General features: G+C 34.9%; 1 protein-coding gene across 3 annotated transcripts in view; it reads left to right on the top strand.

The window, feature by feature from the left end:
- LOC107653433 (cyclin-dependent kinase 16-like) overlaps positions 1 to 15,411 on the top strand; it is a 31,956-nt gene that overhangs the window by 4,860 nt on the left and 11,685 nt on the right. For 2 of the 3 annotated variants that reach the window (XM_016440147.1, XM_016440148.1), the window contains exons 2-8: positions 3,479 to 3,659; positions 8,498 to 8,662; positions 11,649 to 11,782; positions 12,156 to 12,281; positions 13,915 to 13,971; positions 14,059 to 14,173; positions 14,623 to 14,717. In XM_016440147.1, the coding sequence (XP_016295633.1) occupies positions 3,539 to 3,659; positions 8,498 to 8,662; positions 11,649 to 11,782; positions 12,156 to 12,281; positions 13,915 to 13,971; positions 14,059 to 14,173; positions 14,623 to 14,717 (813 nt within the window). In that variant the 5' untranslated portion in view covers positions 3,479 to 3,538. The remainder of the gene's footprint in view (positions 1 to 3,478; positions 3,660 to 8,497; positions 8,663 to 11,648; positions 11,783 to 12,155; positions 12,282 to 13,914; positions 13,972 to 14,058; positions 14,174 to 14,622; positions 14,718 to 15,411) is intronic. The other variant, XM_016440149.1, reaches the window with a different exon arrangement.

Genomic DNA, 15,411 nt, shown 5'->3' on the forward strand with positions numbered 1-15,411 from the left:
ATGGAGATTTACTGCTGATCACAGAACCGTGCTTCACTGAAAGATACGCATGACAATCGCAGCTTCTGTCGAATCGTGATCTCGATTCCATTTCGATTTATCGTGCAGCCCTAGCATGGACCACGATATCTGTCTGCACAGGAAACAAGTGTTTGAAATCTTGTGCATGAGTAGAATCCCGTCCTCAGGCAACTTGCTAGTTAGTGGGTCACATTAAGTCCAAGGACCCAAAGCTTGGATTTTTGGATCAAGATTGTTGCTCATCTTTGTGCCAAAGCATGTGATTAGTCCAAAAGAAAGGCAAAACCTTCTGGCATTTTGGCTGTTCCTAAGGAGAAGACCCTGTGTTCCCTACAAGCACTGAGGATAACTCGTTTTTTTCTCTTTTAGGCTATGTGTTGAATGGAATAGTACCTCGGTATATATACTACATACTGTTTTTTTTTTTTTTTATGTATTATACAATTTTTTTTTTAAAATAATATTAATACTATTAAAATATAATATAACATTTTAAATTTTAAATATAAAATGTCATATATAAATTATATTATACAATTTATTTATTTATTTGTAATTAGTATATTTGAATTTTGCCTGTTCCTAAAAAGCCCCAGTCCCCCCCCCCACACACATTTGTATTTATTGTATAATTGCATATATTGTATTTATTATATAATTTATATATATAATATGTACAATTTATTATTTATTGAAATATATATGTTCTTTAGGAACAGCCAAAATTGCATTATAATATATTAATATTATATAATTACAGAATAAATAAATACATTGTAAATAAAATGTATTCATTCATTCTTTTTTTTTGGGGTCAGGTGACTTAAGCTAAGTGGTTAGCCTACCAAGGATATTATAGTTTTGAATTTTTAAATTAGTTTTTATTTTAATATAGTTTTCAAATTTCCTATCATTTCAGTTTAGTTTTAGTTAGTTTCATTAATGGTTTTGTTAGTTTTAGTTTAGTTTTTATTTTGTGAACACATTTCTATTTAGTTTTTATATAGTTTAGTTTCAGTTTTAGTTTTAGTAATTATAGTTTAGCAGAGTTAATGGAAGAGTTCCAGTGTAGGCCAAAGCAAGACATTTCATTTGAGCAAAGTTGAATGTTTGCACAGTTTACAGTTAACTCTTGTGCAAATCTCTTAATAATGAAAATAAAATCATTCTTTACAATTGAACAAAAACCAAAAATATGCAACTTATATGTATAACATTTATTCATTCATATTCATGTTCATATTCATTCATATTAAAGATGTAATCTTGTTAAACATACCAATAGTTTACAAACAACAAGCTAATCGAGGTTTTCAGAGTTACTAGAAAGCTACAGGCAGTTGAGTTTTTATTTTGAAGGACAATACAAACAACAAGCTAATCAAGGTTTTCGGAGTTACTAGAAAGCTACAGGCAGTTGAGTTTTTATTTTGAAGGACAATGACCCTCCAGTGCTGGATTTGAGAAAACCTGTTCTTTGTAATCGTCATTGAAACTCTGTAAACTTTATTATTTGTCCATGTGTGTTTTCAATGCATTAATTTGTTGGATCTTTTGCACAGAACAGCCACCGGTGCACACTACTGTATGTCCCGTCTCTCCCTCTATGAACGTACACAATAAGAAGAAACAATCTAAAATGCTTTGAAACCTCATACTACTCGAAACTAAATGCGATATGGTAATTTAAATGATGTTTGCACTTTACTTTGATGAGCCGCTCCAGTGCGCACGCGCTTCAGATGAGTAACGCAATCTATCCCATAAAGCCCCTTTTACACAGGACACGGCAAGCGGTGAAAACACCGCGTGCTGCCGCTTTCTCTCATTTTGGATGCGTTTTGTACAGTCAAGGTGTAGTGCTCGTGTCATGGACGTGACGCGGATGTTGCCATAGTAATCGTAAAGCGTGACATAATGACTATTCACTAAAGTCAGCTCATCCAAAAAATTTAGTTAACTCATTCTCATGTTGTTCTCGCACGTCAAGCACGCTTTTAAACATCCGTGCGCTGTAGGGTGTGCATTATTATTATTTCCCATTTCATATTTTATAGTTATTTCCGATTTCATTTCCCGTGTCTTGTTTTTAAATGCAAAAACGCATTCTCTGTGAATAGCAGATTAGGACTCAGCTCACGTGCATGAAACGCCATCTACAGGTATTTCCCTAAACAACCACAGGTCAGATTTTCTGGCACAGAATGAGAGTTTATTAAATCACGAACGCGATTATTTATTTTTGCTAATTATTATTTTATTTTAGTTAGTTTTTCAGTTACTGTTGTTAGTTTCGTTTAGTTTTTCATTTACTTTGAAATTTTTATTTTATTTCAGTTTACGAAAATGTTTTTTGACCAATAGTTTTAGTCTTAGTTTAAGTTTTTGTTTACGAAAAAAACCTTGTAGCCTACACATTACTTTCAGCCTGTTCACCTGGTAGCTTAGCATACCCTGCTAACTAAACATATTGCTAAGCCTAGCATATACAGTGCCTAAAGTACCAGTATTTATTTGTGCTATTTATCATTTGTAGCTACCATTACTGCAAAAGCCTAACCAGAAAGGCTCTTTTAATTACACAGTATGAGTGAAGAAGGAGATCTTAATGGTTTATATAGTGTCCAATTCTATTGTCATACTGCAAATGGAAGGTCAGGTCGAGTGCAGTGCATTGTGGTATCTCACTCATTGTGCTCTGCTTGTGTACTGCACATCTAGTAGGTCATCTGAGTGTTTTGTGCATAGTACTGCAAAAAAGTAAGAGTAATACGCTATTCTCAACAAACCCATAACCTCTCACTGTTTTCTCTGAATCTCACTGAACCGAGATGAATGTTCATGCTCGAGTCTGTTCTGTGATCATTAACATGTGCTTTGTCTCTGCACATACTCTCATTTAATAAATCTGTTGGTGCAATTATTACTCTGTTTGTGCCTCTCTGAGAGCCTCCCAGTTGGATTTCTTGCATTTCCGGCCTAAATACACTCGAATCTGCAGCGTCTGCAATTCTTTCTGCGCTTGATTTATAAATGAAAACAATCACACTTAGAATGATGAGTGTGAAAACACTGTTGCTAGTCATTACTTATGTGTGCAATTACAGTTGGCTGTGTGCTTTGCTTATTGTAGGTGTGATCTCTCACCGTGAACCTCTTCCAGTTACTGTCTCTCACTTTGATGTCCACTCCGTAGAGCGCCATCCGCTCAAATAACGTTCAGTGCTTATGAAATAAACAAATTTGTCCTCTGAATCACCTCTCTGCTCCATGTTTGTCTTAACGCATAATTTTAAGCTAATATTATTCCCAGAATATGTTAACACATTCCATTACAGTCTTAAGAGGACAGCATCCTTGAAAATGCATGACTTTGCTGTGTCCAGTAATCACAGAGGATATCAAATGAATCAGGAAGCAGAGTGTAACGTTCTGCTTGTGGATTTGTCTACAACAGGGCGGTTGAACAGTGGCAGCCCCTCCACCCCCCTCATCTCGTCCCCCCATACCCCCACTGATGGACCGCATGAGGAAGATCAAACGGCAGCTGTCCCTGACGCTGCGAGGGGGTAACAGCGGGGACAAGACCTTGAGCGAGACCATCAGCTCTCAGGACACAGGAGCACACAGTGATTCCGGTATGGTGACATTCACTTTCTTGCAATACAATGCGAAAGCCACACTTGATTTCTAGTGCAGAACTCTGCATACACCGGTTTACTGAACATGGATGCAACTGTATTTGACCGGTAAAGCATAGAAGAGTGCCCATTAGGGCTGCACAATTTGGGGAAAAAAATGTCATTTCCGTTTTTCTAATAAAATTGCAATTGCAATTTAAAAATTACAGGTTTGAAAATGTTTAATAAATAAAAATTTATATTAATAATATAAGATAATAATAATTATTATTAATAATAAAAGTTCCTAAAAATAAATAATAATAATTATTATTATTGCTATTATTATTAAATAAAAATACTAAATAATAACTTTAAAAAAATAAAAAGTCTAAAATCTATTGTAATATTTCACTGTAAAATAAAAAAATAGTATTTAAGGAAATGGTTTAATAATAATTTTATTTTACAACTGTAAAATTACAATACTAAGAACAGTAATGGCTGTCTTAATTTCTTTCTTTTAATTTTTTTTGTCAAATTTTCAACCCTCATTAGGGCTGCACAATTTGGGGAAAAAAATGTCATTTCCGTTTTTCTAATAAAATTGCAATTGCAATTTAAAAATTACAGGTTTGAAAATGTTTAATAAATAAAAATTTATATTAATAATATAAGATAATAATAATTATTATTAATAATAAAAGTTCCTAAAAATAAATAATAATTATTATTATTATTGCTATTATTATTAAATAAAAATACTAAATAATAACTTTAAAAAAATAAAAAGTCTAAAATCTATTGTAATATTTCACTGTAAAATAAAAAAATAGTATTTAAGGAAATGGTTTAATAATAATTTTATTTTACAACTGTAAAATTACAATACTAAGAACAGTAATGGCTGTCTTAATTTCTTTCTTTTAATTTTTTTTGTCAAATTTTCAACCATCAAATTTTTATTTTGATGGATAAAACACATGGAGCCCTTAAAGGGATAGTTCAGCCAAAATGAAAATTCTATCATCATTTCATTACTCTCCACCTGTTCCAAACCTGTTTTATTGTCTGTCTTCTATAAAAAAAAAAAAAAAAAAAGAGAGCGAATAAAAAAGATATTTTGAAGAATGTTGGTAACCAGACATTCACTTCCATAGTATTTCTTTCCTAACTATGGAAGTCAGTGGCTACCATCAACTGTTTGGTTGCCAACATTCTTCAAAATATCTTTTTTTTATGTGCTCAATAGAAGAAAGAAACTCGTAAGAGTTTGGAACAGCAGAGTGTGTAAATGATGACAGAACTCTTTTTTTGATAAGCGCTTTTCATTAAAAGTATGTGAAGGTGGTTGGCGGATATTGCATTCCCAAATGCATGTTAAAGTGACCTAAACTCAGCCGAGCTGCTCTGAGATGCTACAAACAGCTGTGTATAATGAGCCACTTGCGTGTAAGAATGCAGTGACTATATTTATGTAATTAAATAACATTTGTGATGTGATAATAGCACTGAGTAAGCCATATGGCAGTTTCAGAGTTTTTTTGATTAATCGTGCAGCTTTAGTGCCCATGGTGATTGCTTTATTAGCTTATCAATAAACCTGGATGGAATCTACATCTGCAGAATTCCACAGAACTCAAATGCTTGTCATGCATAAAATTCTTTTCTTGCTTGTTTGTTTAATAAAAAAATTGGATATAATGCTACATTTAACACAATTGATCATGTTTAACTCCATTCCACCATATTCCACAAACACAGTTGATGCAGAAGTTGTACAAATTTGGCCGACTTATCTGTTTAATGATGACTAATCAAAGTTAGTGTGATTTAAGCATAATTAACAAAACATTACAACATAAATGTTTCATCTCTAGGTCGTCCTAGTCATTCCTTCCCGATATTGGGACGTGCATGAAAACTCGGCATGTAATATTTCAGATGCTCATAACCAGATTGTGTGTGTGTGTGTGAGAGAGCATTCTTACCAGAGGGGATAAAAACAGCTCAAATTCAGCGCCATCTGTACAATCTGTTCCAGGGTTTTTATATAATGGCAGCCAGTAAGTTGCCAGAATTGTTGCAAATGGCCAGACTTCAAAAAGAGCATTTAGTCTGTCAACAGACCACTTTAAGTGACATAATTCTCAGCATGTTGCATGTAAAAGATGTAGTTTTAGTTAAATTGCTAATTTCCTTTTTATGCTTATTGGTTAATGTGAGATCTGTGGCTTTTACTTCAGCTGCTGTAAATTTGGAACAGAGTAGCTATGAATTTTAATACAGTGAATTTACTTTACAGCAGTGTTTCCTGTCACTGTTCAGTGGAGGTGCTGTATTTGAATCTACGGTGCCATGGCAAAATAAATAAAATTTTACCTGAGTTGTGAGCTTGCCGTCTGAATTGCGATAAGACGAAGACAAAAAAAGTGCATTTTCTATTGTGTTTTCTTTGCTGACAGCATGCAACAGAAAACTCAATTAAATTTATGACCAAATGATGTTTATATAACAGTGTATATTTCAAAGGAGTTTTGTTATAAATGTTGTTTAAGGTAATTCTGAAAAAAAAAAAGTTTTTGTTTAGAAAAACTGAGTTCAGTAACTGATTTACAGGCATAAAATCTCTCTTAAAGGGATACTTCACCCTAAAATAAAAGTTCTGTCATAATTTTCTCACCTTGTATGCCTTTTGGTCTGCTGTGGAACACAAGGAAAGATATTTTGAGAAATTTGGATTTTTTTTAATTTTAGTGGAAGTTCTCCATAAATATTTGGAGCAACAATATGGTTAGTAAATAGTGGCATAATTAAAATTTTTGGATGAACTGTCCCTTTAAGGAAGCGTTAATGCCAACTGGCAAATTTGTGTTTAACCTCCATAATTAGATGTATTTTAAATTCAGCAGGAAATTATGTAGGGCGAAACAACAGAATTTTGTCCAACAGAATTTTATTTGATTAGGTTATTATTATGTCTTCAGAAAATAAAAGTAGTTGTAGGTGGAGAATGTGCTATATTTCAAAGAATTCTGAAAATGAATTTGTATCAATGAGTAGCTTGCACTGAAGAGCATACAAGACATTTAGGCTACATTTACACGACAACGATGTAGTCAAAACGGAAAAGTTACATGACAATGTTTTCAAAACGATTTGTGTTTACACATCCACGAAAACGGCCAAAAACGCTGTATTACTTATGCCAGGCCAGTAGTTGGCGCTGTCACCTTGTTAGTAAACAGTACCTGTTGCCATGTGTATATGATGCGTCTCCGCTGTTGGTTGTAATATTGGTGAAGTAAATCCACACTTTGCTGAAGAAGCGTTTGCAAACTCTTGAGCAGCAACAACAGTACCATGTACTCCGCCATTGTTGTGTATGTTTGTTCGCACTTGCCTTTAAAATCGACACGTACTACACATGTCTACATACCTAACACGTACCGTTTTCAAAGGGTGTTTACACGGAAACGACAACGGTGACGTTTTCAAAAACTTGCACTTTAAAACCCCTTTTTAAAAATATGCGTTTTCAGTCCCCAAAACGACGTTGTCGTGTAAACGAACAGGTAAAACGCATAAAAAATTTCCCGTTTTTGGCTGAAAAAGTTGTCGTGTAAACGGCCCCTTAAAAAGCAAGTAAATGGGGTTGATGTTTACTTTAAAAGTCCCGATACTCTCTAGAAACAAGTACAAAACTCAAGGCTGTGCTTAAATCCACGTGGTTTCAAGAAAGTCTTTAAGCCATTCGTCATTGAATGCATATACTTTCACCTCTGCCTCCCTTCGTGTTGCCTGCCAGTGTGATACGGGTATGCAGCATTAAAGCATTGCATTAAAACATCGAAATGAGTTTTAAAGCCAATCTATCCGTTATACCCAAGGACTGGCTATGGCTCTGCGTGCGTTGAGCTAAGCTACTGTCTCCTGCCTGCTGTTACCCCCTCTAAGCAATCAGCATGTGTCTTCTAGCATGGCTTCCCATCTCGAGCTAACTGCACTGACAGATCCTGCTCATCTTAGATCCGACAGTTTCAACTAAACCGCTTCAGTTTGACATCTATCTCCATAACCGTTTCACCCAAGTCGATAATATATATGTACATGCTATATATTCTAATTACCATATGCAAATACATCATCATATTGACCCCGTAAATCCATCTCATTCTTTTGTAGTGTGTTCTGGCATTTCTCCAAACCCTGCACAAATTTGAAATGCATTTGGCTTTCATATGCAGATGAATCGATGCCCTTGTGTGTCATTTTAATCGCCGCCACAGTGCAGAGCATCATTAGAAACAATTACCGGCAGCGAGAAAATGAATTTATCAGTGTCGTTGCTTAATAATTGTGGCCCTTGTACGTCATTTACTAACACTGAAGATGTTCCTTGTAAATTTATCTTTTTTTTATTTTTATAACAGTTTTGGAAAAATGATTGCATGCTCTAAAATTGGACTTTTTCTGTTTTTAATTTAATATTTCCTCTTTTTTTTCCTTCTCGTCCTTTGACTTTTCCCCCCAAACCTTGTTTTTCTCTCTTTTCCTTCTTCTCTGTTAATCGCAAAAACTTGCTACCCAACATTACCATTTCATCCGAACCATATCACTCATTCCCAACCACTTCTTCTTTTCTTTTTATCTCCATAATACACTAAATCTTCTTTATTCACCCCTTTTCCTTTCACTTCTGCTCCATTTTCTTTTTCCTATCTATAACGCTCAATTCCATTATGTGTCCCGCCACATTTACATTCTCCTTCCCGGCTCCTTCTCTGCCCTTCCCCCCCTTCTCCTCATCCTCATTTCCTCTGTGTGTCGTCCTCCTCCCCTCTCCTCCCTCCCAGAGGCCATGCCAGTTGGCGGCAGTGGTGGTCTGCGGGGTTCAGTGAGAGGTTCGGGGGGTTCCTTCAGCATGCACTCCCTCCTGCAGTCCTACAGCAGCGCCCTGCGCAGACCACGCACCCTGGGACGCAGTCTCAGCTCCTATCTCAACCACACCACGCACCTCGGTACATTCACACGCATGCACACAGATGACGAGGGTGTGATGTGTGTGAGGTTGCACAGTAGGGATGGGAATCGCAAGGAATTTTAACGGCTTCGTTTCCGATTTCGTGTTCCTTATCGCTTCAGTTAATGATTGTTATTGCATTCACTTCCCTTGAAGGCCTGTTGTCAAACAATGCGATAATTTTAGCAGAACAGTAATGACAAAGCAACTTCTCTGTCTTTATTTGTCTTAAAGGAATAGTTCACCCAAAAATGAAATTCCTGTCATCATTTACTCACACTCAAGTTGTTCCAAACCTGTATGAATTTCTTTCGTCTGCTTCAAAAGAAGACCTTGTGAAGAATGTGGGAATGTGTGCTGGTCCCTATTGGACAAAAAAATCGGTTTGGTTACCTACCTACCTACCTCTTCAAAATATCATCTTTTGTGTTCAGCAGAAGAAAGAAATTCATACAGGTTTGGAATAACTTGAAGGTGAGTAAATTATAGAATTTGAATTTTTGGGTGAACTATCCCTTTAAACCCATAGTCACAGGGTTAAAGACAGCAAAGATACAATAATATTTTTCCAGAACTGTATACTTGTTTCTAGGGCTGTCAAAATGACTGAAAAACTAAATTCGAATTTTCCACTTAAATATTATCAAAATTCGAATTATATTCTAATTTAAAAGGCATAATTTCAGCTAGGGGGAAAAAAAGCTTTTGGCTTCTCTCCTGAGGCCACAAGAGGGCGCATTGAGCAAAATATTATGCACGTTTCTTCAAAATGTAATAAAATAACACGACTAACTTTGAAAAAAAAGTGCATAATGTTTAAAATAATGTTTATAAACCATATATAATTAATAAAGTTGCTTAAACAATTAGAAAAAAAACAGCACCATGTATGTATAGTTTAATACAAAGGACCGAAAACCAATCACAAAGAGTAGGCTACTTTCTTCATTTAAAAACATGAGATACAGTGGGATGGGGGAAAACCGCCATAAAGTCTTGAGACATGTTTTTTTGCAACGTTTTTGCATTCGAATGTGGATTTTTTTAATTTGACGAATATTTGAAATTCTAATTTTTTTTTGACAGCCCTACTTGTTTCTGATTGTGCAGTTGCTTCTGATCTGTTATTACTGTTCTGCTGAAATGATCTCATACAATTAACGCCTGCAAAACAGCATGTGTATCTTGAAAAGTTGCATCCTAAAATTCGAATGCAACGTTTTTGCATTCAAATGTGGATTTTTTTAATTTGACGAATATTTGAAATTCTAATTTTTCTTTTGACAGCCCTACTTGTTTCTGATTGTGCAGTTGCTTCTGATCTGTTATTACTGTTCTGCTGAAATGATCTCATACAATTAACGCCTGCAAAACAGCATGTGTATCTTGAAAAGTTGCATTTACAGGTGCATTTAAAGGTGACATTTTAATTGTAAAAAGCAATGGACTGCTTGCTTAAATTAAATGTTGACTTAAAAAAAAAATTTGCTTGTTTCTTATTTTTTGTTATAGGACTTCTGTCCACATCGATGTAAGAATGCAGAAGTTTCAAGACTCTTAGTGGAACCGAACGTCATAAAATTATTTTATTATATTTGATTAAAAAAAAGAAACCATTTTTTCCCCAGAGATTCCGATTCCCAACCTTGCTGAACAACTGGACTCTTGTGAAATGCAGCATAGACGCATACACTATTACAGTGGTTCTCAGTTGGTGGATTGCAACCCAGGGAAAAATTGTGTTAAATGCAAATGATAAAATCCAGCTAACCATATAATTATACATAAGTAGGAGAGCAAAATAAGTCTGCTTATCAAGAGAAGGAGAAATACACATTTCCCATATCCTTTGTTGTTGAAGGCCATGCATCCAATCAGACAATACAGTATTTTCGTATTTTTACCAATGTCACTTGGTAGAAGATAACCAAATTAGACATCAACATGCAGAAGTTGCTTTATATCAATCACTCAATCAAAATGTATTTCTATAGCACCTTTCAAACAAATCCAATGCAATTTGCAAATGTAAACAAGCAATTGACACAAAATACAAGCAATGACATTAACACTAAGAAATGTTAAGCAAAAATATTAAGCAAAATAGAATAGAAATAAATGGTAATGATGTAAATAAAATAATCATGAATCATGGGATTATAAATCATAGCATTGATTATAAGACCCTACATAAAAGGCAGACTAAATAAGTGGGTTTACATGCCCTCATCTCAAAGCATGAATAAAATACATGCGAAGTAAAACAATGCAACCTAAACCGCATCAATTATTGGCTGCCAAGAGCATAAAACTATTGAAAATTCAAGAGAAATGTGAAACATTTTCCTATTTAAGTAGTTGTTATTCATTTTGATTTTTTAGGACGTTTTTGTTTAATTTTGTGCTACTCATGATTCTGGTTTGCCTGGGTCGCTTCTTGATGTCTAATGTAAAATCTGCATCCTGAAGCAAAATCGGTTGAGAACCACTGCACTATTATTCACGGATAGACAGGCTGAGTGAGTGAGTGAGTGAGTGAGTATGTGTGTGTGTGTGTGTGTGTGTGTGTGTGGAGTGAGAGGGGGTGGGAGGTTGTGTTATGGTTTAATGGGGGGGATGGGACAGTGAGTGAATAAATGAGAGTGGAAGATAATGACTTCTATTTTTTTTTCCTTTTGTGTGGGTATGAGACGGATCTCCTTTCAGAGCAGCTAAGTAGTTCCTCAGCTGTAGTGTGGTATGAATCTCAGCGCCATATAAATGCATCAGAGACAGACAGATAAATGTGCAAGAGATGCATTTGGAGAGTGTTGCAGGCTCACAGATGATACATCAGCATTACTTTGGTTTTAAAATAGAATAATGAAGTCGTTTAGAAACATCAAATTTGATTTATTCAATAAATTTTACCAGTATCATCTGAATCGTGACATCGGCATAGCATGCTAATGTTTGTGTGTGTGTGGTTGTGTCTGTAAATGCAGAAATCGTCCATGAGGATGTAAAAATGGGTTCAGATGGAGAAAGTGATCAGGCTTCGGCCACATCCTCTGATGAGGTGCACAGCCCCGTCCGAGTTCGTCTGAGAAACAACCCCGGTCGCAAAATTTCCACAGAGGTATGTTCACGTTTCTGACTATGCTTGACTTTTTTTTGTAGTCAGTATTTTTAGAGTGGGACACTGAATAACACATGACGTGTTTGGTAATAAAAACATGCAATTTTCCATGGCTTAGCTTTGTTTTTGTTTTGTTTGCTTGAATTAAACCGTGTACCACGTAATAACCATTAGCTTGTTTGTTGCTATTGAAGGTACATCAGTTACGTGTGACTAATGGTGCATTGTGGGTACTGAAAATGCTCCACGGCATAGTACCCATCAGTTAGATGACTAGCTTGCGGGCAATATGGGTTATTACTGTTATTGAGTGTAACGAAACCTTTAGGCCTTAACTAATAATGGTTCCCCCCTCCTCCTCCTTCCTTCTCAGGACATAAACAAACGTCTATCTCTGCCTGCCGATATCAGGCTTCCTGATGGCTACCTGGAGAAATTCAGCCTCAACAGCCCCCTGTTTGACAAACCACTCAGCCGGAGATTACGCAGAGTATCGCTGGTAATGCCTCTCTATTGGTTTTCTTTCTGTAAACCTCTTTCCTTTTTTCAGCCTCTGCTTGGGCTCGATTTTCTGCTCAAATCCAATTTTTGAGGTTGTTCACCTTTTCAGTGTGGCCCTTGTCATACTAGTCTAAAACATTTCATAACATCATTTAATATGATAGAATGTTTCCATAACTAATCATACAAAGTGAATCCATTAAGGGCCATAAAAAAAAAAAAAAAAAGTTGTCCAGAAGATATTAACTTTTTTTTTATCAAGTATCAAATTGAAAGGCTGTATATCATTATTTTTATTTTTGTATCTATTTTTATTTCTGTTTGTAAAAATAGAATTGCATGGAATCATTTAACAATATTATGACATTATTTTTCTTGTATTATTATTATTATTATTGTTAAGGTTTTTTTTATTTGTTTTATTTAGATTAGTCCCGAGTTTTCCATAAACATAGCCCTTGATCCTGGCAAAATCAAATAAAGTTATTTCTTTTATTTATTTAGCATATTGTAATTTGGACTTGCCAAATTAACATATGCTTAATATGATTAATTAGACCCGTACCCTCCATTTTCTGTCTTTGTTTTCTTTTGCCACCAATTCTTTTGCTCGATCTTTCATTCTCTGTCACTCTCTCTCTTTGAGTGCCTTTTCTCTTCTACTTGACTTGTCTTGTTTGTTCAGGGTCACATTATCAGTGCTTTGAAATCATTGTGAACGCACAGACAAGACAAACTTTCACAGCATGTCTCGCTGCTAAAACCTTCTCAAAATATTAGTGTCGCACAGTGTCACAGGAAAATGAGTGAGCCTCACAAAGAAATGGCCAGGTCCTATTTCACCCCAAAAATAAAAAGGAACACACCAACTCTATTTTTCAAAATAAAACTGAAGCCTAGTTTTATTATTTATTATAGAATTATTAGGGTTTTCTTTTTTTTTTGCATTTATACATTTTATTTTACATTATAACATTATTTATGAAAATTAAGAACGTAAAGATATAAGCACATATAGACAGTAATACAAAATACAAACTAAATCAAATTAAATTCAGTACAAAAATGATTAGGTAATTAGGCATTTAGTCCTTGCTTAATTAAATCATATATGATTATTTTGGATATCTGATATGGATTTTTTTTCCACATTAAGTTACTGACAATTTGAAAGGGAAATAATTGTAATTTTTCTGTAAATAAAGTCACAATGCAAAATAGAGTCCTAAATAAGTCATATTGGGATGAGTATTCTTGACAAAATGTAAAAATCATGTTTTTAAATTATTATTATGCTATACTACGAGTTCAGCTGCCCTTGATATGACATTTAAACCCAGACTGTGATGTTTATTCAGTGCTGTTGACACACTCTTGATCTGTGATGCGTTTAAACACTTAATTTGTTACACTTCAGTTGTTCCCTATTTATTTTGGGGAGGGACATTTTAGCTCATGTTGTCTATGTGTGTTATATAAACCTCTATGACCAGCCCAGCCGTCTGAAATGGGAGCATTCTAATGAGTTCACATCAATGCCTTTGAATTTTTCTGCCCTGTTATCCCCATGTTGTTTTAGTGATGCTTTTTAGCACCATGTTGTGACATAGTTTTTGCCTTTGTGTTTGCAGTCCGAGATTGGATTTGGGAAGTTGGAGACGTATGTAAAACTGGATAAACTAGGAGAGGTAACTTCACAGTCAGTTTATCATAATTGCTCTGTTCAAAAACAGCATAATCACGTTACTGTGCATTGTTATCTTTTTCTCTCTCAGGGCACCTACGCTACAGTATATAAAGGCCGCAGTAAGTTGACGGATAACCTGGTGGCTCTGAAGGAGATCCGTTTGGAGCACGAGGAAGGAGCTCCGTGCACTGCCATTAGAGAAGGTGAGTTACAAGCATGCCGTAGTGGATCAGCACTAAAATTAGATCACCAAACTACTGCCCCAAATTTCCCACATGCTTGCGCAGTGACAGACATTTGTACTTTTATATGTAGGATGTTCTAAATTAGCCAGAGAATCTCTAAATTCACTATCGACGGCTTTTGTTACATGGTATTTCAGCTGGTTAAAAGGGTTTTATAATATGGATAATATACCAGCCACCCTGCAAACCGTAATTAAGATCATTTACACATCACGTCAGTCTCAAAGGTACAGTAGCAAAAGTCTGTTTAAGTTTGATTTTGTGTAGGAAAAAATTATGCTTTGCAGTAATGTTTGCTTCAGGCTAACTTGTTCATCCTTGTCATTTAATGAATATTCATAAAGGTGTGTGAAGCACCAGAGGTCGTGTGTTTGAGGAATAATCTGTCTCTTTCTGCGCCTCTCTAGTGTCTCTGCTGAAGGACCTGAAACACGCCAATATTGTGACTCTTCATGACATCATCCACACTCAGAAGTCTCTTACACTCGTGTTCGAGTACTTGGTGAGTCACTCGCATGTGTAGTATTTCACTGCAATCTGTACACTTTTTAACTGTACTTATGATTACACACACAGCGTTGGAGAAGCTATTTGGAAACCGTAGCTTGCCAAGTTGCATGCTGCTCATAATTTTAAGTAGTTAGAGTACAGTCAAATTTCTCTTGTCCAAACAAACGTAGTTAATTAAATTGAAATGATTTATGGATGGCATATCTATCTACATAGCAGCTTAAAATTCAATTTTAGAGCAGATTTATCTGGCACAAAATCAAGGATCTTAAAATGACAAAGCTAAATGAAAGGCTAATAAATCATTAAGTTCGGAATTAAAATAAATAATTTAAAAAACAATAAAAATAAAACATTTAAAAATCTAAATAAATATTTTTTTGTTGACCTGCATGTCGTGTAACAATTAACCAACATCAGAGAAAATGTGAATGTATTGTTAATTGTTAATTTAAAAAATATTAAGTAGCGGGTTTGACTACAAAAAAAAGTTTGTGGATCCCTGCCCACGAAAATATAAGTTTTATGTAAGTTACATAGGTTTTATATAATGTAAGTTGTTTATTCATGTATTACTTTAAAGGGGTCATATGATGCTATTTTAAAGATCATTATTTTGTGTATTTGGTGTAACAGAATATGTTGACATGCTTTAATGTTCAAAAAACACATTATTTTTCAAATAC

Source organism: Sinocyclocheilus anshuiensis, unplaced genomic scaffold (assembly GCF_001515605.1).
Source record: "Sinocyclocheilus anshuiensis isolate Anshui unplaced genomic scaffold, SAMN03320099.WGS_v1.1 scaffold71, whole genome shotgun sequence".
Taxonomy (NCBI): Eukaryota; Metazoa; Chordata; class Actinopteri; order Cypriniformes; family Cyprinidae; genus Sinocyclocheilus; species Sinocyclocheilus anshuiensis.